The 25,388-nt window shown below is 40.7% G+C and overlaps 1 protein-coding gene across 1 annotated transcript; it reads right to left on the bottom strand.

Moving 5' to 3' along the window:
• Window positions 1-6,699: 6,699 nt before the first annotated feature.
• On the bottom strand, window positions 6,700-7,071 carry LOC119992750. Its single transcript, XM_038839543.1, has 2 exons — window positions 6,878-7,071; window positions 6,700-6,817 (listed from the first exon to the last, which is right to left on the bottom strand). Exons 1-2 carry the CDS (start codon window positions 7,069-7,071, stop codon window positions 6,700-6,702), a joined length of 312 nt encoding a protein of 103 aa, XP_038695471.1.
• Between the last annotated feature and the right edge of the window lie 18,317 nt (window positions 7,072-25,388).

Here is a 25,388-nt window from a genome sequence, read left to right as displayed (position 1 = left end):
GACTTTTCGTTTTCCCTAATTTTTGCCTGAAGCGCCCACGAGGGGTTTTCACTCCATCGGGATTTTTGTTACTCTAATTTTTGCCTAGACCGCCCTTTCGGGTTTTCAATCTAGCGAGCTTTTTGACTTTAATTTTTGCCTAAACCGCCCTTCCGGGTTTTCAATCTAGCGAGTCCTCCTTTTTTCTTTTTTCTTTTTTTTTTTTGCTCTAACTTTTGCCTAGACCGCCCTTTCGGGTTTTCAATCTAGCGAGCTTTTTATTTTTTATTTTTTACGGGTAGTACTTTCGGATTGCGTCTGCATTCACCGGATTAGGTAGTTCTTCTCCATCCATTCTTGTTAAAATTAATGCTCCTCCTTCAAAGGCATTCTTCACCACATAGGGTCCCTCAAAATTTGATGTCCACTTCCCTCGATGATCTTTTTGAGGTGGCAAAATCATTCTCAACACTAAATCTCCTTCCCTGAAACTACGAGGTCGAACTTTCTTATTATGTGCTTTCATCATTCTTCTTTGGTACAATTGCCCTTTGCAAATTGCTCATAATCTTCATTCTTCAATCAAATTCAACTGTTCATATCTCATACAAGTCCATTCCGATTCTTCCAAACCCGCCTCCAGAACTACTCAAAGGGACGGAATCTCCACTTCAATAGGCAAAACCACCTCCATACCATACACCAATGAGAAAGGAGTCTCTCTAGTAGATGTGCGTATTGATGTCCGATAACCATATAGAGCAAAAGGGAGCTTCTCATGCCAATCTTTATGTAAGTCTTTGTCATCTTCCCGATAATCTTCTTAATATTCTTATTCGTCGCTTCGACAGCCCCATTCATCTTCGGGCGGTATGGCTTCGAATTATGGTGACTAATTTTGAACTGGTCACAAAAATCCTTCACCATTTTGCTGTTGAAATTCACGCCATTATCAATGATAATTCTTTCTAGGACTCCATATCGACAAACAATCTCTTTCCTCAAAAATCGAACAACCACGCTACTCGTCACATTAGAATACGAAGCAGCCTCCACCCATTTGGTAAAATAATTTATAGCAACCAAAATGAAACGATGCCCATTAGAAGTCTTCTGCTCAATTGGACCGATGACATCTAAACCCCACATTGAGAAAGGCCACGGTGATGTCAACACATGTAATGAGTTAACGGGGACATGCGTTGGTCTGCATAAATCTAACACTTGTGACATCTATCTACATAACTTATACAATCCTTCTCCATGGTTAACCAATAATACGCTACACGAATAATCTTTTGTGCCATTGCATATCCACTAGAGTGAGTCCCACATATTCCTTCATGAATTTCTTCCATGACTTGTTTAGCCTCAGCAATATCAACACAACGCAAGAAAACTATCCCATCATTCCTTTTGTAAAGAACATTTTCGCTCAGGAAGAAAGATCCTGACAATCTCCTGATGGTGCGCTTGTCATTCTCTGATGCCTCTGATGGATACTCTTTCTTCTCAATATACTGTTGAATATCATGATACCACAGTTTATCGTTGGGCTCTCCCTCCAGATTTGAACAATAACCTCGAACTTCTCGTTTCTCAATTTTAATCACCTGCACCTCACCTCTTGGGCTACATTGAACATTACTGCCAAAGTTGCCAGAGCATCCGCTATTTGATTTTCTTCCCTTGGGATATGATCCAACTCCACCCAATCGAAAAACTTGATTAATTTTTTGATATGCTGGTAGTATGGAATGAGCTTGTCATCTTTGGTTTCCCACTCGTCATTTAATTGCCTAATCACCAACTATGAATTAGGTAGGACCAACATCTGTTGAGTATGTATATATATATATGTAAAATCATTATAAATTAATACCGAGTGATTTGGGGGTGTACGAGTGGTTTTAAAATTGAAATTTTTGACTACAGAGGTAACCGTCCGGACAGTTTTTAAAAGCCATCCGGACAGTTATAGAAGAAACTGAAACAGAGTGATTTTTAGGCATAGGTGTTCGGACACCTCCCTAAATCTGCACCCCGAGAATTGATTTAAAACACACATTTCACGATTTCTTTCAAAATAACCGACCAAAACAAACCCTAAACCCCATTTTCTCTCAAATTTCCTCCCTCCCATCAATCTAAGATCATCAACCAAGGTAAGATTACCCTCTTTCAAGTTGTTTCAAGTTGGATTCCTAACTTCTCTCTCTAGCTTACATATTCTTAAATTCATCTCTTTGTTTTAATCTGTCAAGGTTTGAACCCGAACTCAAATCCATGAGTTCCTACATCATTTGAGGCCTAAAGGAAGCTTGAATCCCTTCCTTCTACTTGTTTCTACGACCTTGTTAAGTTTCTTAAACCTAAAAGCTAGTATTTAGAGATTGGGTGATTTGGGATTCTAGGGTTTTATGGGTTTTGTAGATTTAGGGGAAAATCTTTAAATTAGATGAAATTAGTGATTTAATAGGTTGATTTAGGCTTGTTTATGGTTGTATTGCTAGATTCTATTGTTGATTGGAGTAACAAGCTTGAGTAGGTGAAGTTCAAGAGCTTGGAAAGTTTTGGGTAGGAGAAGGTAATGGGTTCTTGATTATTGGCATTTGTATCCTTCATTATTCATATTATTTAGATTAAATTTATTTGTGTTAGATATGTGAAATTGAAGTTGTTTGTATATTGATTGGAGGATGGGTTTACCGAATAATAGGTTGGTTGAGGCCGGGAAAAGTCAAGGTTGAGTATTGATTTACATAGCTAATTTTTGGAGTGCGAGGTAGGGAAATTCCACCCTTTGTTATTCTCTTCGAATATGTCTTCCTATTGAGAACATTTATCCTTCCCCATTGTTCATTATGATGCGTTCTCGCCTTAATTTGTGCCTAAGGGAGAATAACCCCACTTTGTGATATCTTTATTGTATGATTTGAATTATATTGCATACCTTACGTGTTCAATCTTCCATTGAGCATGAATTACTCTTGAACATGCATCATATAGTAGTATATGTATATATGTAGGTTGTAGGTTTACCCTATTGCATAACCATGTTGGACATGCATTGTAATTGTATGGAAGATGTCGGGTATGGACCCGTCTATCTTCTAGTTGTGATTGATGTGAAATGTGGAATGTCATTAGGCTGTTCAGGGTTCCCATGACTACGGGAATGCAGGTGGGCTGGATCAGGATTCCATATGTGCTTGAAACACCATGCGATGATGTCGTTGGGCTGTTCAGGGTCCCGATATGTGCAGGGATGTCGGTAGGCCAAGTTAGGATCTCGTATGGTGTGGTTATCTACTTGTATTTGGTGTACATGATGTTAGCTATCATATTGTTGCATTTGTGCCTTTCTTTAATATTTCAGCCTTATATTATTCACTTACTCTTTATTATTCCCTACTGGGCCTTTTGCTCACCCTTTTCTTTCTCCTATTCCCTACTCGTAGGTGAGTCTAGTTCCGGTACTAGGGTCGCGGATCAGGAGGAGGGTGCGTGACATGGATGGACCCCTGGAGAGTGATAGGACTAGATAGTTCTAAACTTGATTTCTGTTATTACTATTTTGGTCATATCTATATTTCTTAGTTGAGACGTTGTGTGATGTCCCCATTCTTGGCTGTGGATGGACGTTAGGGAGGGTACTCCGTGTGATCGGGACTCCTGAACCGGGTTTGTGGACTTTGTGTCCTGATGACTTCTTATGTTTGCTAGATTGCTATTTGTGCTGGATGTTGATTATAGACGTTGTTGAGTGGAGAAATTATGTGTGACTGTTAGGTGGCCTGAGGCCCTGCTTAGATTTGAGAATTTAACTGTGTTATGAATTGTTAGATGGCCGGAGGCCCTGTCTAGGTTGTGAATATATTTGTGATTTTGCTGCGTGTTTACTCTAGGTTGGCATCCTCTGTAACATGGGGAGGTGCTGTCGAAATTTCCGGTGGGGTGATGATTGAATTTATTAGGGTTTGATTTAGATGGTACCAAAAGTAACGCATTCCAGGTCAAGGTGTTACAATAAACCTGTAGCCTCTTAATCCCCATATCAATAGCAGGTTGAATCCCCATCGTACATGCTTCATACTCAGCCACATTGTTGGTACATTTGAAATACAACTTAGCTATAAACGGGATAACATTCTCTTCAGGTGATATCAACGCTGCACCAATTCCGTATCCTATGATATTAGATGCACCATCGAACAACATAGTCCATTTTGACAAATCCTTCTGATTCTCCTCTTCTATCAACACAATCATGACATCAATATCAAGAAATTTCAAATCCATAGACTGAGCATCATCAATCGCTCCATCTGCCAAATAATATGCTATTGCACTCCCTTTGATTGCCTTCTGTGTGACATATAAAATATCATATTTTGATAATAACATTTGCCATTTGGCTATCCTCCCTGAAAGAGAAGGTTAATCAAAAATGTACTTGATAGGATCCATCCTGGAAATCAACCATGTAGTGTGATAAAGCATGTACTGTCTAAGTCGATGCGCAGCCCAAACCAAAGAGCAACAAGTCCTCTCCAACATCAAATAATTTGCTTCACAACTAGTAAACTTCTTTCTTAAGTAATAAATGGCATGCTCTATCCTTCCCGATGAATCATGTTGTCCGAGCACACATCCCATCGAACTATCTGAAACAGTCAAATAGAGAATAAGCGGCCTGCCAGCCACATGAGGCATCAACACTAGAGGACTTTTCAAGTATTGCTTGATCTTTTCGAATGCTATCTGACAATCTTCGTTCCACTCAGTCGAGTTACTCTTACGCATCAATTTAAAGATAGATTCACAAGTAGCCGTCAACTGTGAAATAAATCTAGCAATATAATTCAATCTTCCCAAGAAACCCCTAACTTCCTTTTCTGTCCGAGGAGGTGGCATATCCAAGATCGCTTTCAATTTATCATGATCTACTCCAATTCCTTTTCTGCTCACAATGAAACCAAGCAATTTCTCCGAGGTTGCCCCAAATGTGCACTTAGTTGGATTCAACTTCAATTGATGCTTCCTTAATTGATCAAACAACTTCTGGAGGTTCACAATATGATCTTCACCTTCTTTGGATTTTGCTATCATGTCATCCACATAAACTTCAACCTCTTTGTGCATCATATCATGAAACAAAGTGACCATGACCCTTTGATAAGTGGCGCTGGCATTCTTCAGACCAATCGGCATGACTTTATAACAGAAAGTTCCCCATAGAGTAATAAAAGTTGTTTTCTCGCGAACTTCTGGTGCCATCTTGATCTGATTGTAACCCGAAAATCCATTCATGAAAGAGAAAGTAGAATGTCTGGCTGTATTATCCACTAAAATATCAATGTGAGGAAGAGGGAAGTTATCCTTCAGGCTTGCACGATTGAGGTCTCTATAGTCAACACACATCCGAACTTTGCCATCCTTTTTGGGAACAGGTACAATATTCGCCACCTATTCTAGATATCGCGCCACTGCCAAGAAACCCGAGTCAAATTGCTTCTTCATTTCATCTCTTATCTTCAAAAGCATGTCTGCTTTCATTCACCTCAACTTTTGTTTCACTGGAATACATTCTGGAATCAATGGCAATTTGTGAACAAGAACGTTTGTATCAAGACCGGGCATGTCCCGATAAGACCATGCAAAGACATCCTGGTAATTATGCATTAAATCTATCAACTTCTTTTTGCTTTCTTCTTCAAAGGCAGCTTCTACCTTAACTTCCTTTTTCTCCGTTTCAGATCCCAAATTCACGACTTCAGTTAACTCTTGATACGGCTATATTATTTTCTCTTCTTGATTGACTTGACTTAACATCTCAGGAAAAATCTCAACTTCTTCATCTATTTCATAGTCAGATTCAACATTGCTAATGAGTGCATCAAAATCTGGTTTATTAAGTTCATCCTCTTTATTATCATTATTTTCACTCCTTTTAAAGAAATGAATGGAAGTGGTATTGAGAATGAAGAATAAAAACTTGAATGGAGGTAGAGAAGCATGAATATGTCAAAAGGCTTTCATTTCATGGAAAAAGGAAGTATGTATAGAGATAGAACATGCAATCGCCATACTACAAAATTTATTGAAAGCAAAGTAAAACATGCTCATTACAAAAGACCCAAACGAAAGCCATGAGCTAGGCCAACAAGGGTAGTGCATTCGGGATTACTCTTGCAGGCTCTTGAGAGATACTGGAAGCTCCAGACTGGTCCAGTTGCCAAGTTTGAAATTTGAAGGACGCAAGATGACAAAGCAAGGTCTAATAGCTGAATTTTGTTCCTCTTCCACCACCGCAATTTGAAACTCTTCAAACTGATCACATAAATTTGCAAAAGTTACCCTAGTTGCATTAATCGAGCTTTCAAATGGCAGTTTTCCAAAAACTGCCTCATTATCAACCAAACTTATCTTGTTCTGCATCCCTCCATAAATAAAACTATCATAAAGCCAGGGAATAGGTTTCCTTTCAATTTCCAGTTCCTTTCCTTCCAGACCAGCAAACCTCTTCGCTTGCTTTTCTACCTGTGCACGGTTCCTGTTAGCCCTAGTTGGCTTATAACCCAAACCCCAACGTTCTGGATGTACATCCACCATTTCCACTGGCTTCTTAATTCCCTGTCAATTCTTACCATGTCCTTCTCCCGGGCAAAACCCCTTTTTCAACATAAATTTTGCTACCTTCTTCGTAACATTAGATATCTACGGCTTCAGGGGAGAACGCCCTTCCTTCACATAGCTAGCGTTAGCAATTTCAAAAGATTGAAATGAACTTTCAATCCCCTCCATCGGAGCATCAATAGGAGAACTATTGGACAAACTGGCAACCATCCATTCTGATTGGCCTTTTACTATATAAACCCTTCCATCATGAGTAAACTTGAGCATCTGGTGCAACAATGATGGAATGGCTCGCACAGTGTGAATCCAAGGTCTTCCTAACAGGCAACTATAAGTGGGTGAGATATCCATAACCACGAACGGCACATTAAAAGTTACATTTGCAACCTCTAAGGGTATCTCAATTTCTCCCATAATTTCTCTACGAGTTCCATCAAATGCCCTCACTACCATCGACACTTGTCTTAAATAAGATCTATCAATTGGTAGCTTCTCAAAAGTCTCCTTTGGTAAAATATTAAGTGATGACCCATTATCTACCAAGATACTTGCTAGCTCCTTTCCCCGACATATGGCTGAAATGTGCAAAGCTTTGTTGTGCCCCATCCCTTCAGACGAAATATCATCTTCAGTAAAGGACAACAGATGGGAGGCCAACATATTTCCCATAATGCCATTAAAAGAGTCTGTAGGAATCTTGTCTGATACATACGCCTGATTTAACATCCTCATCAAGACTTATTGATGTGGTTCATAACTCATTATCAACTCCAAGATCGAAATCTTTACAAGAGTTTTCTTCAATTGATCCATTACCATGTACTCACTTTGCCGAATAATTTTCAAAAACTCTTGAACTTCCACATCAGTTACAACTTTCTTTTTCTCTTCTGGACGTACAAAAAGTCTTTCTTCTACAATAGAACCTGATCCCTCAACTTCAGGCATTGCCTTCCTCTTTCTTTTGCATTCAACTTCAAGATCCACAGTCGGATTCCCTTTGGGCTCATTTCTCGCGTAACATCTCCCGTTTCGAGTAACTCCACTAACACCAGAAATATTGTCTACCATTTCTCCTTGCTTTCCACTAACTCCTGCTTCATAATTCCATGGCACAACCTTGTCATTTTTGTACAAAGGATCTATCTTTGGTTTCGGTGGCCCAACTGGTGGTGTATCCTCCACATGATACTGCAAGACAAATTACGGAGCGCAATTCGGCCTAGGCCCTTGATAGTATCCTCCGATGACGTTGATGTCATTGAACTGGCCTTCCACCTCTTCTTCAAACATTATCAATTTCAAATCCATTAGTTCTTGTACCTTCTCCTGAAAGCCACAACAATCCTCAATGGCATGTCCCCTCTGTCCCTTATGGAAGTCACAAGTCTTAGCTGCATCGTAAGGTCCATACTGAACGGACGTGTCCATTGTTTCTTTTTCAACCAATCCCGCATCTCTCAAAACTTCAAACAATTGGCCCAAAGGCATTGAAATTTTTGAGACCCATTTCTTAACAGCACGAGATTCGTCGACATAATTCATACCTCCATTTCCGTGGTTAGGTAACGGGTTATTGTTATCATTTGGCTTATCCATAGCATTCATGTTAAGCCATTTCGCTTCAATCATCCCTTGTATTAATTTTTTGAATGTTACACATGCTTCTATTGAATGGCCTGGTGTACCCCCGTGGTAAAGACATGGAATTTGGGTCATACCAGCGAGGATATGGAGGCTGGTGAACTCTACCTGGTATTGGTACTACTACCCCTTGGGCTTGTAACTTGGTGAAACACTCGGCCTATGTCATAGGTACAGGATCAAAAAGTTCAACTGGCCTTCTAGGTCTTGGGTTTTGGAAATTTGGGCGAGGGTTTTGGTAGGTGTTTGGGTTTTACAGGTATTGATTAGGAGGTGGTGCATTGAATCGGGGTGGATAAGGGTTTTGAGGGTGATTATAGTATGCTCCTAGGCTAGACATCCTGGGGGCGTTACTCCTAAGGCGATAATCTGAAGTGGGTGTACCATAAACAGCTGGATTTGAATCAAAATTCACAAAATGTACTTCAGTTTTTTTGCCTTTACTTCCTTTAGTTGCGTCTGGTTTGTTAAGGGTGGGATAGTGCAGGGTACCTCTCTTCATACAACGTTCAACTCGCTCTCTTGCTTGTATCATATAAGCTAGGTCATTATGACCGTCTCCAGCCAAATTGGAAGTATAAGGCTCCTGGAGAGCGTCAATAAAAGCATTCAATAAATCCTTCTCTGACAGTGGTGGAATTATCTGGGCTGCCAAATCCCTCCATCGATGAGCAAATTCCCTGAAATTTTCTCCATTCTTCATTAATGTATTTTGTAAGTCATAAATGGTGGGGATCTTTTCTTCATTATGCTTATATTGATTCATAAACATTTCAACTAAGTCCTCCCATGAAGATACTGACGAAGGATTAAGGGTATTGAACCACCTTTGAGTTGCCCCAGTCAGACTATCTTGGAAATAATGCACCAATGCTTTCTCATCACTTGCATATGGCTGCATATGCCGAAAATACATCGTTAAATGATCCAATGGAACTCCAGTGCCATCAAACAAGCTAAATTTTGGTAGTACAAAATTATGCGGAACATTCAAATCTTCATGAGGCACAAATTGGTTGGGTTCAACATTCCAGCAGCATTACAACCCTCCATGGCCGTCAATCGCTTTTCCAACTTCTTAATTGAATCCATTGAACTACTTGCTTCATTTTGAACACCCTCAGTCACTACTCCGCTAGTGAAAAGTCCCGCAGTATCAGCATCGATTGGGAATGAATTATCATGCACATGAGTCTCAACTAGATGAGTATAGGTCAGGTTCTGAATAGCTGCTTGTTGGGAAGCATATTGATGTTGATACAAACCAGGCAAAGGTTGGTTACGAATAGGAGTAAACCCAGGTGGGTAATTTGGTATTTCCTGGTGCGGACGATTCTCTAGAACTTCCAGTGTTTCAGAACTTTTAGCTATTCCTTTCCCCTTCATCAACAACGCCATATTCTTCACCAATAGGGCCATCTGCTCTTTCAATTCTGCTATATCCTGACTCTGACTCTGTTCCTCTGTTTCATGCTCCATATTCTCAATGATTTTTTATTGTAGATGAGTTTGATAGGGGTGACGATGTTGCTTCCTAGAAGCTATGATTAATGATACACTAAACCCTGATTTGAAAAAATGTAGCAAGGTTAGTTTTCTTGTTTTGTTATTTTTCTTATGCATGCTTGTGTGTGAATCCTATATAGCCAATCCAATTTGAAAAGATAATAAGAACAAAACATCATTTCATTAAAATGACTTGTATTTTTACATGATAGCCCTGAAAATAAAATTAATCCCTAGTTTGGAAACCCTCCACGCTGGAGCCCTCCAATTATCTCGAGGTCCTTGCGAAGATTGGCCAAGAATTGCAGGACTTCCCAAAATTTTGGCCCCTGAAGCACTTCATTCTGGCACAACTTTGCAGCTTTTTCCTCAAAACAATAGCCCATGCAGACAACTTTGTCACTTGGCACATTGCTATCTCAATCTGAGGGTAAGCGTAGCCTATGCCTCATGATTCTTTACAAGTAGCATCAAGTAATGCCTCATCTCATCTACTAGCCTGGCCATCTCAGTCTGGTTCTGGTTTAGCAACTATTGATGTAACACTTTTAGCCTCTTAATTTCTTCATTCGTTCTTTCATGGCCACTTCCATTGTGACATTTGCTCGCTCAATTTTTGGTGTTGGGACTTCAAGCTTTAATTTCCTCTAATGCATGTGACATCTCCATTTTTGCCCTTTGGAGTTCAAATTGCATCTGTACGTTATTTTGTTCCAACTGCTTCCTCTTCTTACTCACCCTTCTAGTTCTTCATTCCTCCATCTCTTGTACTTTGCTTGAGAGAGCTTTCATTTGTTAAACTCAATTTCCTTTTATAGCTTTCGACTTCTTGAGTCATCCTCCGTAACGCTTCTTCTAAATCTTGAATCTTCTTCACAGTTAAGTCTTTGACTTCTTCAATGTTAGGCCTTTTCCTTCTGTGACCCGTATGCTCATTTCTTTGAAACCTCATTTCATTTTCCCCTATTGTATTATGAGGTACCCTTGTTCTTTCCTTATGGTATTTCCTCCTTGGATATGATCTTTTGAAATAGTTTTACACCTCTTATCATGCCACATAAAGTAAATTAGGGTTCCATCTAATGTGTGCTTGCCTTGATTCGTAATCTGAGATTTTATCCATGCTTGAAGTATCTTTCGTACCCTAGGTACAATCAACTCCAGATCTTCTCCATCATCATAAGAAAAATCAAGATCTAACAACCCATGTGTTGCTAGAATACAAGGATTGGACCCTATTTGCCTAAATACTAATGCTAGTGCTTGACTGACAGCTCCCCACAAGCCTAAAAGAGGGACTCAAGGAAAATCTCCACACCTGTATAGAAATGTATCAGACAAAAACCAAGGTGCGAACATCCAGGGATTGCAAGAACTTTTCCCATTCTCCAATATTCGGGTGTCCAGCTTTCCACTTTACCTTTGTGAACTCCAGTATCGGTCTCCTTTCTGACTGCATGTGATCCTTAAAGCCAATCTTTGGAACATCAAGCTCCCTACAGTATTTGATATGACTTACTAATCAGATTCCGAGCAAAGTTGAACATCCATTGAGCCTTGCTTTCATGTTGCGACGACAAAAGTTGATTGAACGAATCGTTTCACATATTATTGCAGGAACTAGGTTCACACCGCGATCTACCTTATTAACAAGCTTGGTCACTCTCCCTTTCGCATATCCTTGAGTGCAAGGAAATAATATAGCTCCATATATTGCAAGTGCCAATGCTGACTGTCCCAATGTTGTCTTCGGCTTTCCCTCCACATACTTCATCAGCTCCTCAATTGGAAAACACCACCTGCTCCCTTTGAATGAACCCATCCTCTTGACATTCTCAATCTTACATCCCAACATCTTGGCAACAATTTTTTCAGCTGACATGTTTTCATGGAAGTAATACATTTTCGTATTATAAGGCTCCAATTGTAGTAACTGAGCATATTCCTCAATTGTGGGTGAGAAGTCTATCTGCCCAAATTGTGAGGCACCTGTATGTCGGATCCCAATATGAAATAGCTGCTTGAAGCAATGTCACTAGTGTATCGACCCTTAGCATACTCCCGATGAGACCATACTTTTTTGAGAACTCCAAGCTCAAATACGGACTTACCCTTGCCCATAAACTTATCAAACGTGGCAATGTGTGACTCTGAAATTCTGTCTTCATTACCCTTGGTAAAAAGATATCCTCTTTCAAACTATCTCCATGCTCGGATTGCATTCTGCTCAACTCATCTCTTACGTCATAGATATCCACCTTTTCATATATGGACACTTTTGACGCCATCCTGTTTCAATTGAAAGATGTGTTGACAATATTATCAAACCAAATTGCAATGACTGAACCTTTGTGAATGCCATGGGAAAAGAAATCAGTAATGGAAATTACAATTAAAAATGTGTAAAACAAAACATCAACAGCAAATACCAAAGAAAGCAATAAATAAATCACACAAAAATAGAATATGCCATTACATGGGGTAGCCTAAATTTCTGGAGGTTTCGGACATGGATCTTGTCGCAACCAAGGTCACGACGCGGATCGACGATGAAGGATGAAAAACGTTTAGAGTCGCCACCAATTGAGTTAAGGTGCAATTGGACACCATAAAGACCTGCGAAAAAGAGAAAAGGGGTACGGGGATCGATTGAGTACGGGGGAAGGTATTAGGCACCCCACAAACAACTCCAGTTTGAAAATGGTTACCCTAATTAATTTAATGGCTATCTCATGGAAACTTGCCATTTGCAAGATATAATTGTTTTGAGAAAAAGTTTGTATGAAAAATACTATCAACTTATGATAGTTTTTGAAAAGAAAAATCATGAATAACACCATCAACTTATGATAGTTTTTTTTTTGAAAAAAGAAATTGAGATATTACTATCAACTTTTGATAGTTTGGAGAAAGTTTGGAAAACACTATCAACTTACGATAATTTTAATAAAATGCCTTACCCACTTTTGATAGGTTTAATAAAAGTACACTACCAACTTTTGGTAGGTTTAATAAATAAATACCAAGTACACTACCAACTTTTGGTAGGTTTAATAAAAGAATACCAACTTATGATATAACTTGGGTTAAATTTTAGATACCAACTTATGGTATCAATAGACTATTGAAAAAATATTACCTATCAATTTAATCTATCATTGTCAACTTATGACTAATTTATAAACAAAATTAGGTAAGGTCCATATTCAAATAAAGAAAACCAACTTATAATTTTCTTAATTGAAATGACCTAATCCAATTTTAAATTTACACACTCAGAATCCATACTCACACACAAAATCCAAATAATAAATGTCCAAATTATACAAGGCAACATGGATGAATTAAATTACACAACATGAGGGCCAAATATACACAAATTGCAATAAACCGAGACAAATCCTGAAACCACACAAGCTTTCATTAATTTCGGTCCAAATAGAGTCCAGAAACCTGTCCAAAAACAGCCCACAAATTGTCCAGAAAACAACCCACAAACTGCCTAACAACTGCACAAAAAAAAACTGCTCAATACAGCCCATAAATTAACCAGAAAACTGCCCAGAAATTAACTAGAAGACTACCTAAAAACTGCACAAAAATCTGCTCAATACAACCCAGAAATTAACTAGAAAACTGCACAAAAAACTGCTCAATACAGCCCATAAATTAACCAGAAAACTGCATAAAAAAAAAACAAAAACTGCACAATACTGCCCAAAATAACATCAAAATCGGATATCAAAACCAAATATTAACATGGTAAGCATACAAAGATCCTAGCCAAGAAATCAAATCTAGATGTTCTTTTCAATAAGGCAAAATGGATACAAAGAAAGTTTACCTATGAAGAACAAAACTCAAAAGATGATATAATGAGCTAAACCCTCCTATCCTCTTTTTTCTTCTTTTTCTTTTTTTCTCCTCTCTTTTTTTTTCTCTCCTCCTACGACTGCCTCTCCTGTTTTTTTTCCACCAAAACCCCTTTTTTCTTCTTTCTCTCACGCCTCTTTTCCTCTCCTTTTGTTCTCTTGTTTTTTTTTTCCCCGGCTCCCTCTCTTTTTTGTGTGTCCATGAGACTCTCTCTTCTTCCTTTTATATTATGAGACTAAAACCACATTTTTCTCTTTTTACCAAAAAAACCCCCCAAACCCTATTTCTTCTCTCTTTAAAAACCCTAAGAAACTAACCTTTTTGTATTTTCATTCTTTTTGCAGAATCCTAAAAAGGTACCACCTTTTCTCTATTTAAGGTTTTATTTCCAAATCTTTTAATTCCCTTATTTTTTAGATATTTTTTAGGGCTCATGGGTCAAGGTAATGACTTTCTGTAGGCTTGTGGGTCTAAAAACGAGCTTTTTAATTTTTGTGGGCCTATGGGCTCAAGAATGGGCTTTTGATGCCACATAGATTTGGGAGACTTTTGAGGGTGATATTTTGGAGCTCTCTAGCATTGTCTTTAAATAAATCCAGTTTGAATATTACATAAAATAATGACCTTTAGCATACTATTCCTATAAGAAACAAGTTAATAGCTTGATCAAAACTTGGATAACCAGGTGTGTCTCACCAAAAATTATGGTTGGTATCTCAAGTTGGAAATCTGCAAGGGAAATGTGGCTGGGCCTCAAAAACAAGTATTTATCCATAAATGAAATAACAATTTATGAGAGCTTCAAAGAGCTATCCAACATCAAACATGCCACCATATCAGTAACATAATACTACTTTAAAATCAAGAGCTACGTATTGGGATGAACTTCAAGAGTATGAGGAGATTCTAGTGTGTAAATATGATAACTATTCTTGCAACACCACTCAACTTCTATTAGCAAAGAATGTAAATGAAAAACTCATGCAATACTTAGTGGGCCTCAATGAATCCTATATTCATCTCGCCAACCAAATCATAATGATGATAGATATCCCATATGTACACAAAGGTTTTAATGTCATATTACAAGAAGAAAGAAAGTAAAAGGTGACTCAAACTATAAATAGAGTTTCAGAAAATGATTTAGCTATGGCTTTTAGAAAGAACAATCATTCAGGCAATAATTTTCAATACAGATAATCGTTGAAAAACAATCAATCCAGTAGACACACATAAAATCCAAAAAGAGATATTGAGACAACCGAAAATAATTCTCAAAATAATAGTGAAGGTATGTTTTGCACTCATTACAAAAAGGATAACTATAATTGTCAAGTCCTAATTTCCACAGCGAAAGGGGACGCGATGAAGTGATGAAAATATCCTGAGATCAAACGACAGACGTGGTGCAACATTTCATAGTAATGGAGCTAACCAGTCAAACCAATCCCAAAATGCAAATCTCCTAGAGAGGACAAGACAACATGCCCAAAAAGTTGCACAAAACATTTCTCAAAAGTATATAAGATTTGCAAAACAAAGAAACCTGCATAATTCATGCAATTCATAAAAATTGAATGCCAAACTATTGAATCATCTCAACCAGTGTCTAAGCACCAAAATTAAAAATCAACGTAATATCTAGGATATGTAAACTAGAACATTGTGCATCTAATTTGTCACACCCCTCTCTCCTAAGGTATACCGAAGTGTACCTATATCCACAGAGACGTGACCGGCAGGGGACACCCCATCCCCCGAACCAATTCCCAAACCGATAATTAAACCCAATAAACATATGTAGTAATAGTAAGAGTAATATCCACTGGGGTAAATATACAACAGCGGATCAGTGGAATATATCCACTCGATACCAAACCATGTAATATACACAAAATACAATACCAACATCCATGCCCCTACTAGAATAGTCGGCTCGAGGCTACACATCAGCTCACGCAACCCGTCGCTGACCACCATCTCCTGCACCGAGCTCACCTGAAAGGGAATAATGAAGAGGGGTGAGCTATAAAGCTTAGTAGGGCGTAGAAAGGAAATACCGATATCCAAAAAAATATAAGAAATCGAGGAATATGATGCAGAATATGCAATACAATAAATAAGGAATCATCGGCAATCCAATCAGGTAATATAGTAGCCGATAAGGCTATAAAGCATTGTAACCACGAACCCCGGCCACCAGTAATCCATAATTCATAATCCGTAATCCATAATCCACCCCTGGACCCACCCTAATCCCCGTAGGGTGTCTCCCAGTCCAGGTCCACACCGAAACTGAATGAGGATCGGATCACGATAGCATAGCCTACACTAGAGAGCGTCCCCTGTGATGCACCTCATCTCAGTCGGTCTACAGGTACGTACCCGATCTATGTATATATCATCCATCGTAAATCCATAACCAATAAATTGGGCTCTTATATGGGCCCCACTGTCTACATCAACCACCTCCAATCACCACCAACCACTCCACTCCCAAAAACAATCCAATAATCATAATCAACTAAGAATATAAACAAACATATAACAAGCCGTATTTCCACCCCCGGAAACCGACAAAACCACCATATAATAAGAGTCTGTGAAATCGGAACTCTAGAATCACAAATAAGAGTAAGGAAACCCCTACCTGAAAATCGGAATACCAATACCAAGCACACGTCCCTGATTAACCCCTGACTCCGAAAGTCAACTCGCTCCGAATCTCAATCGGGGTCACCGCCTACACTGGAAAACATAAAATACGAAAATCCAGTGAAAATGCGTTCGGTCAACTATCAAAGTCAACGGTCAAACAGTATCAAACAGGGTCAAACAGTGTAAAACAGGGTCAACCAGTGTCAAACCGGGTCCAATAGTGTAAAACCGGGTCAAATAGTATAAACCGGGTCAAACAGTGTCAAACCGGGTCAACCAATGTCAAACCGGGTCAAATAGTGTAAAATCAGGTCAAACACCAGTCAACCAAGTCAACTCGCCCTGACTCGGTCAACTCGGGTTAACCCAACCCAATGGTGTCACCGGCGATCCGGCCACCAAAATCGACGAAGCCATACACCAAATTGAAGACCTTGAAGAGATGAACTCATAGATACCTGAATCAAGTCAAACCGTCGCCAGAATCGGCCGGATCGACCAAAGAAACCCACGGTGGCCGGAAACTTCAAACTCCGATATCTCCCTAACCACAGCTCCGATCGACGTGATTCCACTTGGGCTATACTCGTCTCACTCCTACGCTTCTTTTGGTACCAGCCCTGACCGTCATCGTCGCCGGAATCGAAAAAATCACCAGGAGAGAGAAACGTGCACGGGAGAGAGAGAAGAGTTGTGTGAGGAAGAGGGTGTATTTGCAAATAGTGAAAAATCTGGGTATTTAACTTATTTACTTAAAACTTCACCGTAGTCCCTGCAATTTTACCAAAATGCCACTCACCAAAAGTAAAAATCCAATTAACTTAAAAAAATCATAATAAATCCAATTTAAATCCGATTTGAGTGATTCTTGCGTCAAAAATTTTCTTTTAAAATACCCCACTTATGAAAAATATTTCCCGATTTTTATCTTAATTTAATTTTTATTCTCCCCAAATCCCTGTTCACTATCATCGAGGTTTACTCCACCTCGATCAACGCGTCAAAAAAGCTATGAATAGTGTAAAAATCAGGTAAGGATATTACATCCTTTCCCCCTTAAGAAAAATTTCGTCCCCGAAATTAAAATCATACCTAGGCAGAGAAGAACTCCGGATATCTAGCTCGCATGTCAGACTCCAACTCCCAGGTCGCCTCCTTTACTCCATAATGTTGCCATACCACCTTGACCAAGGGTATGGTCTGCGACCGTAGTCGCCTCTCCTGTCTATCCACAACCCTGATAGGACGGGTCTCAAAAGTAGCGTCCTCACCAATCTCCAAGGTAGACCAATCGAATATATGAGAAGGGTCCCTATGGTATCTTCGTAACATAGACACATGAAATACACCATGTACCCCTAACAATTACGGGGGTAACGGTAATCGATAAGCTACCGTCCCCACTCTCTCCAAAATCTCAAATGGTCCTATAAACCTCGGAGCTAACTTCCCCGCTCCCCCAAATCTCTGTACCCCTCGCCTCGGACTAACCCTAAAAAACACGTGATCCCCCACCTGAAACTCTAGAGGTCTACGTCTCCTATCCGCGTAGCTCTTCTGACGTGACTGAGCTGTCAGAAGCCGCCGTCGAATCACTATCACCACCTCAGTAGTCTGCCGCACCATCTCTGGACCCAATAATGGTCTATCTCCAACCTCTGACCAACACAACGGTGATCTACAAGGTCTCCCATATAATGCCTCAAACGGTGCCATCTGAATACTGCTCTGGTAACTATTATTGTACGCAAATTCCACTAAAGGAATATGGGTCTCCCAATCTCCTCGGAAATCCATCACACAAGCCCGAAGCATATCCTCTAGAATCTGAATAGTCCGCTCACTCTGCCCATTAGTCTGAGGATGAAAAGCTGTACCGAAATTCAGTTTCGTCCCCAAACTATCCTGGAAACTGCCCTAGAACCGTGAAGTAAACCTGGGATCCCGATCAGACACAATACTTAACGGTACCCCATGCAATCGGAGTATCTCCCGTACATATAATCTCGTCAACGACTCAATCGAATCTGTCTGACGAATAGGCATAAAATGAGCTGTCTTTGTCAATCGATCCACAACAACCCAAACTGCATCATGTCTTCGCGGAGTCATAGATAAACCCATCACAAAATCCATAGTGATATGCTCCCACTTCCATTCAGGTAATGGCAGCGGCTGCAACAGTCCAGCAGGTTATCGATGCTCTGCCTTTACCTGCTGACAGGTAAGACATCGAGTCACGGTCTGTGCCACATATCTCTTCATGCCACTCCACCAATACTGCCTCCGTAAGTCTCGATACATCTTGGTAGCACCAGGATGCATCGCAAACCGTGAGTGGTGTGCCTCCCGAAGTATCTCCTCCCGTAACTCCATATCCTCTGGAACTACTAACCTGCCTCGGAATCTGACTCCATCATCGGTGCCTCTAACCCATCCCTCTATATCCTCAATGTCATCAAATAATGCATCCCCCAACTGTGCATCCAACACCCGCTGTACAAGTGCTGGACGAGCAATCAAAATCCGCAAACTCAATCCATCTCCACGCTCCTCTATATCCAGTCGATACTGACCAAGTGTGTCCACCAACCTAAACTTCTGAATAGCCAACCGAGCTACAACCAATCTCCTACTCAAGGCGTCAACCACCACATTGGCCTTGCCCGGATGATACTGTAAAGAAAAATCAAAGTCCTCCAGATACTCCATCCATCTACGCTGCCTTTAGTTTAGATCCCTCTGAGTAAACAAGTACCGAAGACTCCTGTGATCCGAGAATACCTCAAACCTCTCTCCATAAAGATAATATCTCCATTGCTTAAGCGCGAACACTACTGCAACCAACTCCAAATCATGCACAGGATAATTTCTTTCGAGCAGTTTCAATAAACGTGAAGCATATTCAACCACTCTCTCTTGCTGCATCAGCACACAACCCAATCCAACTCCTGAAGCATCACAATACACCTGATAACCAATACCTCTGTCTGGTATCACCAACACTGGGGGTGATGTGAGCCGAGTCTTCAACTCCTGGAAAGCCTGCTCACACTCGTCTGTTCATACAAACGGAGTATCCTTACGGGTCAAATGCATCATCGGTGCCGCAATCCGCGAGAACCCCTCTATAAAACGTCAATAGTAACATGCTAATCCTAGGAAACTGTGAAATCACATGCCCTAAAAATCTCACCTGAGTCACCCAATCTCCAAGTGTCTGACATGCTCCTCCTCAGTGGCTGAATAAACCAATATGTCATCAATGAACACAATCACAAACTGATCCAGATACGGCCTAAACAACCTGTGCATCAAATCCATAAACGCTGCAGGTGCATTGGTTAGCCAAAATGGCATAACCAAGTACTCATAATGGCCAAACCGTGTGCGGAAAGCTGTCTTCAGAATATCCTCCTCCCGGATCCTCAACTGGTGGTACCCCGATCTGAGATCAATCTTGGAGTAATAATGGCTACCCCTCAACTGATCAAACAAATCATTAATCCTTGGCAATGGATATTTGTTGTTCACTGTCACCCTGTTCAGCTGTCGGTAGTCCACACACATACGCATCGTACCATCCTTCTTTTTCACAAACAAAATAGGTGCTCCCCAAGGTGAAGTGCTCGGTCTGATAAAACCTAACTTCCGTAAACCTATCAACTGAGTATCTAACTCCTTCAGCTCTGTAGGTGCCATCCTGTATGGTGGAATAGAAATCGGATCTGTACCCGGATACAACTCAATCACAAAATCAATCTCCCTCTGTGGTGGTAACCCCAGTAAATCATCAGGAAAAACATCCATGTAATGCTCCACAACCGGTATAAGGATCGAAGAATCCTCCCTAGACGCTGAAGTAATCAAACCAGTTATAACACAATCAGTGTACTGAGGATTATCTAAAAAATGTGGACACGGAAGAAGCCTCGTTCCATGAAATCTAACCCTCCCCGTAGGTGTGGTCAGTGTAATCCTCCTCTCAGCACACTCTATAATCGCCTCATACCCAGTCAACCAATCCAATCCAAGAATAACATCAAAATCAGTAAATGGCATCACAAACAGATCCGCTCTAAACTAATGGTCTACAAAACTAAACATACAGTCCCTACAGATACCACTAATCATGGTACCTGGTCCTAAGGGTGAATCAACTATAAATCTCCTCGCCACTCCTGTAATCTCTAAACCCAGTGCCTCAGCAAATAATGCAGAAATAAATGAATGCGTACCACTAGTGTCAAACAAAACACGTGCCCAAGAACTAAATAAGAGAAACCTAACTCCCAAATGGTCTCGCTCTGCTGGTACCGCATCAGAGCCAAGTGCATACACTCCACCTCTCAGTACCAAAACCGATGCTGGAGCTGGAACTGAAGCAGGAGCCCTCTGACCTCGAGGTACTGGCAATGCAGGTCCTCCACCCTGTGGAAAATCTCTCCTGGTATGCCCTGGCAGACCACAACGGAAACATAACGGGTTGTTTGCCATAGGACAATCACAACGCATGTGGCCCACATGACCACAAGCATAGCAATGTTGAGGCTGCTGGTCCCACCTCGAAACCTGTCCCTACTGGTCTGATCTCTGCCCCTGCTGAACCTGTCTAGGACCCTGCTGTCCCTGCCTAGGTCCTCGGTAACCCTGCCTCCGACTCTGAGAACCCTGCCCCTGACTCTGCTGCTGCCCCCGAGTATCAGTCCTCTGTCTGTGTTGACTACTCTCGCCAGTAGCAGATGTAGAACTCTCAAGCTTCCTCTTGTGAATCTCCCAGTAATCTTTAATCTCCACTAAAGTCCTCTCCACTCCGAGTGCCTTATCAATACACTCACGATAGGTGGTGATAGTCTGAGCCGCCAAATGAGGTGAAATCTTTGGCGACAATCCTCTCCTAAATCTCTGTATCTTCTTTTCCTCTGTGCAAATATACTCCTCCCCATATCGCCCTAACTCCTCAAAACGAGCCTGATACTGTGTCACTGTCATGTCTGGAGACTGAATCAACTCGAGAAACTCCTTAGCTTTAGCTACACGCACCGTCTGTGGCACATACTGTGCCAGAAAAGCTGTCTCAAACTCTGCCCACGGCATACACTCTCTGCCCCGACTAACTGTCATCACCTCCCACCAAGTGAAAGCATCCCCCTCGAGAAACTCCGCAGCTAATAAAGCCCTCCTCTCCTCAGGAATCCGCAAGGAGGTCATCTTCCTGTGTAGCTGGCGAAGCCACTCCTCTGCTGCCACTGGATTTATCACTCCCCTATAAACTGGAGGATTCGTCTTCCGCAACTCGGCTAGCTCCTTGATTGAAGTGTCAGTCACCAAAGGAGCTACCTGTGCCGCCACAATCTGTCCTACACCCTTCTGTAACCCACCCAGTGTCGGAACCAATGCTGGACCCTCAATAGGTGCCTGTAATGCAACTGGGGCTGGAGCAGCAATCTACTTCACAAGTCCCGTAACAGTCTGCCCAAGAGCTCGCACCAACTCAGTAACATCTCGGACCTCCTGTCGTAAAGTGGTCACTACTGCCTCTACCCCCTGTGGTGCTGGCTGTACCGGTGGTACCTCTTGATCCTCCTCAACATCATCCACTGGGTCTATATACACTCCCTACCTGCCCCTACCCCTACCCCTACCCCTCCCTCGTCTCCCGCCTTTACCACGTCTCGCACCCCTACCTCTCCGTCCTCGCCCACGCTCTAACGGGGCTACCTCGGGCACACCCGCCTCATCTACCCCCTGAGGCTCATCCGCCTCTTGTCGTCCCCTACCTCATCCCAGTCCTCGCCCCCGGGTACTATGTGTGTCCACCATATCTGGAAAATATAACACACATATACATAAATCCAAAAGCAAGAAACACCAAAAATAAAAACTCATCAGGTCAGCCGGGAAGCGCATGATGTGTAGCCAACGAGATAACCTAGGTAACCTAACCACTGTAAGTTTCTAAACCTACAGCTCCGATACCAAACTGTCACGCCCCTATATTCTAAGGTATACCGAAGTGTACCTATATCCACAGAGACGTGACCGGCAGGGGACACCCCATCCCCTGAACCAATTCCTAAACCGATAATTAAACCCAATAAACATATGTAGTAATAGTAAGAGTAATAACCACTGGGGTAAATATACAACAGCGGATCAGTGGAATATATCCACTCGATACCAAACCATGTAATATACGCAAAATACAATACCAACATCCATGCCCCTACTAGAATAGTCGGCTCGAGGCTACACATCAGCTCACGCAACCCGTCACTACCACCATCTCCCGCACCGAACTCACCTGAAAGGGAATAAAGAAGAGGGGTGAGCTATAAAGCTCAGTAGGGCGTAGAAAGGAAATACCGATATCCAAAAAAATATAAGAAATCCAGGAATATGATGCAGAATAAGCAATACAATAAATAAGTAATCATCCATCGTTAATCCATAGCCTACACCAGAGAGCGTCACCTGTGATGCACCTGATCTCAGTCGGTCTACAGGTACGTACCCGGTCTATGTATATATCATCCATCGTAAATCCATAACCAATAAATTGGGCTCCTATATGGGCCCCACAGTCTACATCAACCACCTCCAATCACCACCAACCACTCCACTCTAAAAAACAATCCAATAATCATAATCAACTAAGAATATAAACAAACATATAACAAGCCGTATTTCCACCCCCGGAAACTGACAAAACCACCATATAATAAGAGTCCGTGAAACCGGAACTCTAGAATCACAAATAAGAGTAAGGAAACCCCTACCTAAAAATCAGAATACGAATACCAAGCACGCGTCCCTGATTAACCTCTGACTCCGAAAGTCAACTCGCTCCGAATCTCAATTGGGGTCACCGCCTACACTGGAAAACATAAAATACGAAAATCCAGTGAAAATACGTTCGGTCAACTATCAAAGTCAACCGTCAAACAGTATCGAACCGGGTCAAACAGTGTAAAACCGGGTCAAATAGTGTAAACCGGGTCAAATAGTGTAAACCGGGTCAAACAGTGTCAAACCGGGTCAACCAGTGTCAAACCGGGTCAAATAGTGTAAACCGGGTCAAACACCAGTCAACCGAGTCAACTCGGGTTAACCCAACCCAATGGTGTCACCGGCGATCCGGCCACCAAAATCGACGAAGTCATACACCAAATTGAAGACCTCGAAGAGATGAACTCATAGATACCTGAATCAAGTCAAACCGTCGCCAGAATCGGCCGGATCGACCAAAGAAACCCACGGTGGCCGGAAACTTCAAACTCCGATATCTCCCTAACCACAGCTCCGATCGACGTGATTCCACTTGGGTTATACTCGTCTCACTCCTACGCTTCTTTTGGTACCAGCCCTGACCGTCATCGTCACCGGAATCGGAAAATCACCGGGAGAGAGAAACGTGCACGGGAGAGAGAGAAGAGTTGTGTGAGGAAGAGGGTGTATTTACAAATAGTGAAAAATCTGGGTATTTAACTTATTTACTTAAAACTTCACTGTAGTCCCTGCAATTTTGCCAAAATGCCACTCACCAAAAGTAAAAATCCAATTAACTTTAAAAAATCATAATAAATCCAATTTAAATCCGATTTGAGTGATTCTTGCGTCAAAAATTTTCTTTTAAAATCCCCCACTTATGAAAAATATTTCCAGATTTTTATCTTAATTTAATTTTTATTCTCCCCAAATCCCTGTTCGCGATCATCGAGGTTTACTCCACCTCGATCAACGCGTCAAAAAAACTATGAATAGTGTAAAAATCAGGTAAGGATATTACATAATTAGACTGTATACAACAGTAGAAAATAAACTATCAACCTAGTAAACGATATGATTTTACTAGCAAAATTAGAGTATGAAAGTGGACTACACCTGCATTTCGCGCCCGATAGCTGCTTGTCAAACTACTCAAAACAAAGATAAGGCAAAAACAAGAAAATAAAGGGATGAGTGAATGCCCAGTAAGGTATATAAAGTTACTTACATGTGTCGAAAATGAAACAATAATGAAACCAAAAGCAACACGAATATAACGGATACGAAGATCCAAGAATGATGCCCATGTAACAACATGATATAATAAATCTCAATTTCCGGGGACATGCAAAAAATGATAATAGATCTCGTCGTTAATAAAAAAGAATCAAAAAAAAAAAGAAATGGGCGAACGATAACTTATAACTAATAAATAGTTCATTAAAAAGAGGTGGACTTTATGATAAAAAAAAAATATATATATACACCATATACAAAAGTATACGCAATAGGTCAGCATATGTCTATGTCTGCTCACAAAGCGAAAATAGTAATTGATCAGATTCGCGGACATTTTTACGAGGAAACACTTAGGATACTCGAACTCATGCCTTTTGAAATATGTTATCCCGTTTTTAAATTGGTTTATTCTGCAGCAGCAAATGCAAGTCACAATATTGAGTCCAAGAAATCAAACTTAATCAATAAGTCCAATGTAGTTATTTTAATAAAATAAATATATTTTCAAACAAATCACCAATCATCGAGTACCACAATATCTCGACAATAAAGCCATTCTAATAGTCCTTTCATGATCCTTCACTAAAAACCGATCACAAGTTATGCTTTAACTAAGTTATTAACACACCTAGTAGGATATCCGAAGCCTCTCTATAGGCATTGGGTTGTACAGTTCCAATAACCTATTGTTTTGACTAAAACATCGACCATAGGTATTGAAAATTTCAGAACCTAAGTGAGAAATTTATCCATCCACATTTATTTCGTAAAATTCCATCAAAATTCATGGCTCAAGCCTCTTTTAAAGAGTTTCAAACATTTTCATAATAACCTCACCTTATCCTCATGTTTGTCCAAACCATTCAATTTTAAGCAAAATAAAGTCCAATTTGTATTTTGAACTACATAGAATATATTTGCACAAAACCTTTGTCTAAGCTACGTATATTAAAAATAGTGTTTAATCAATAAAACTCTTTAAATAATTCTTTCCGCTTGTCTACCTGTAACGACTTGTCCCGGAGGGGAGCGTGTGGAATGACTAAACTAACCCGACCACCATTTTTTTGTCAAACTCCTCA

The sequence above is a fragment of the Tripterygium wilfordii genome, chromosome 23 (assembly GCF_013401445.1).
Source record: "Tripterygium wilfordii isolate XIE 37 chromosome 23, ASM1340144v1, whole genome shotgun sequence".
Lineage (NCBI taxonomy): Eukaryota > Viridiplantae > Streptophyta > Magnoliopsida > Celastrales > Celastraceae > Tripterygium > Tripterygium wilfordii.
Note: the sequence above shows the minus strand (reverse complement) of the source record. Positions and strands in the feature narration are given on the sequence as shown.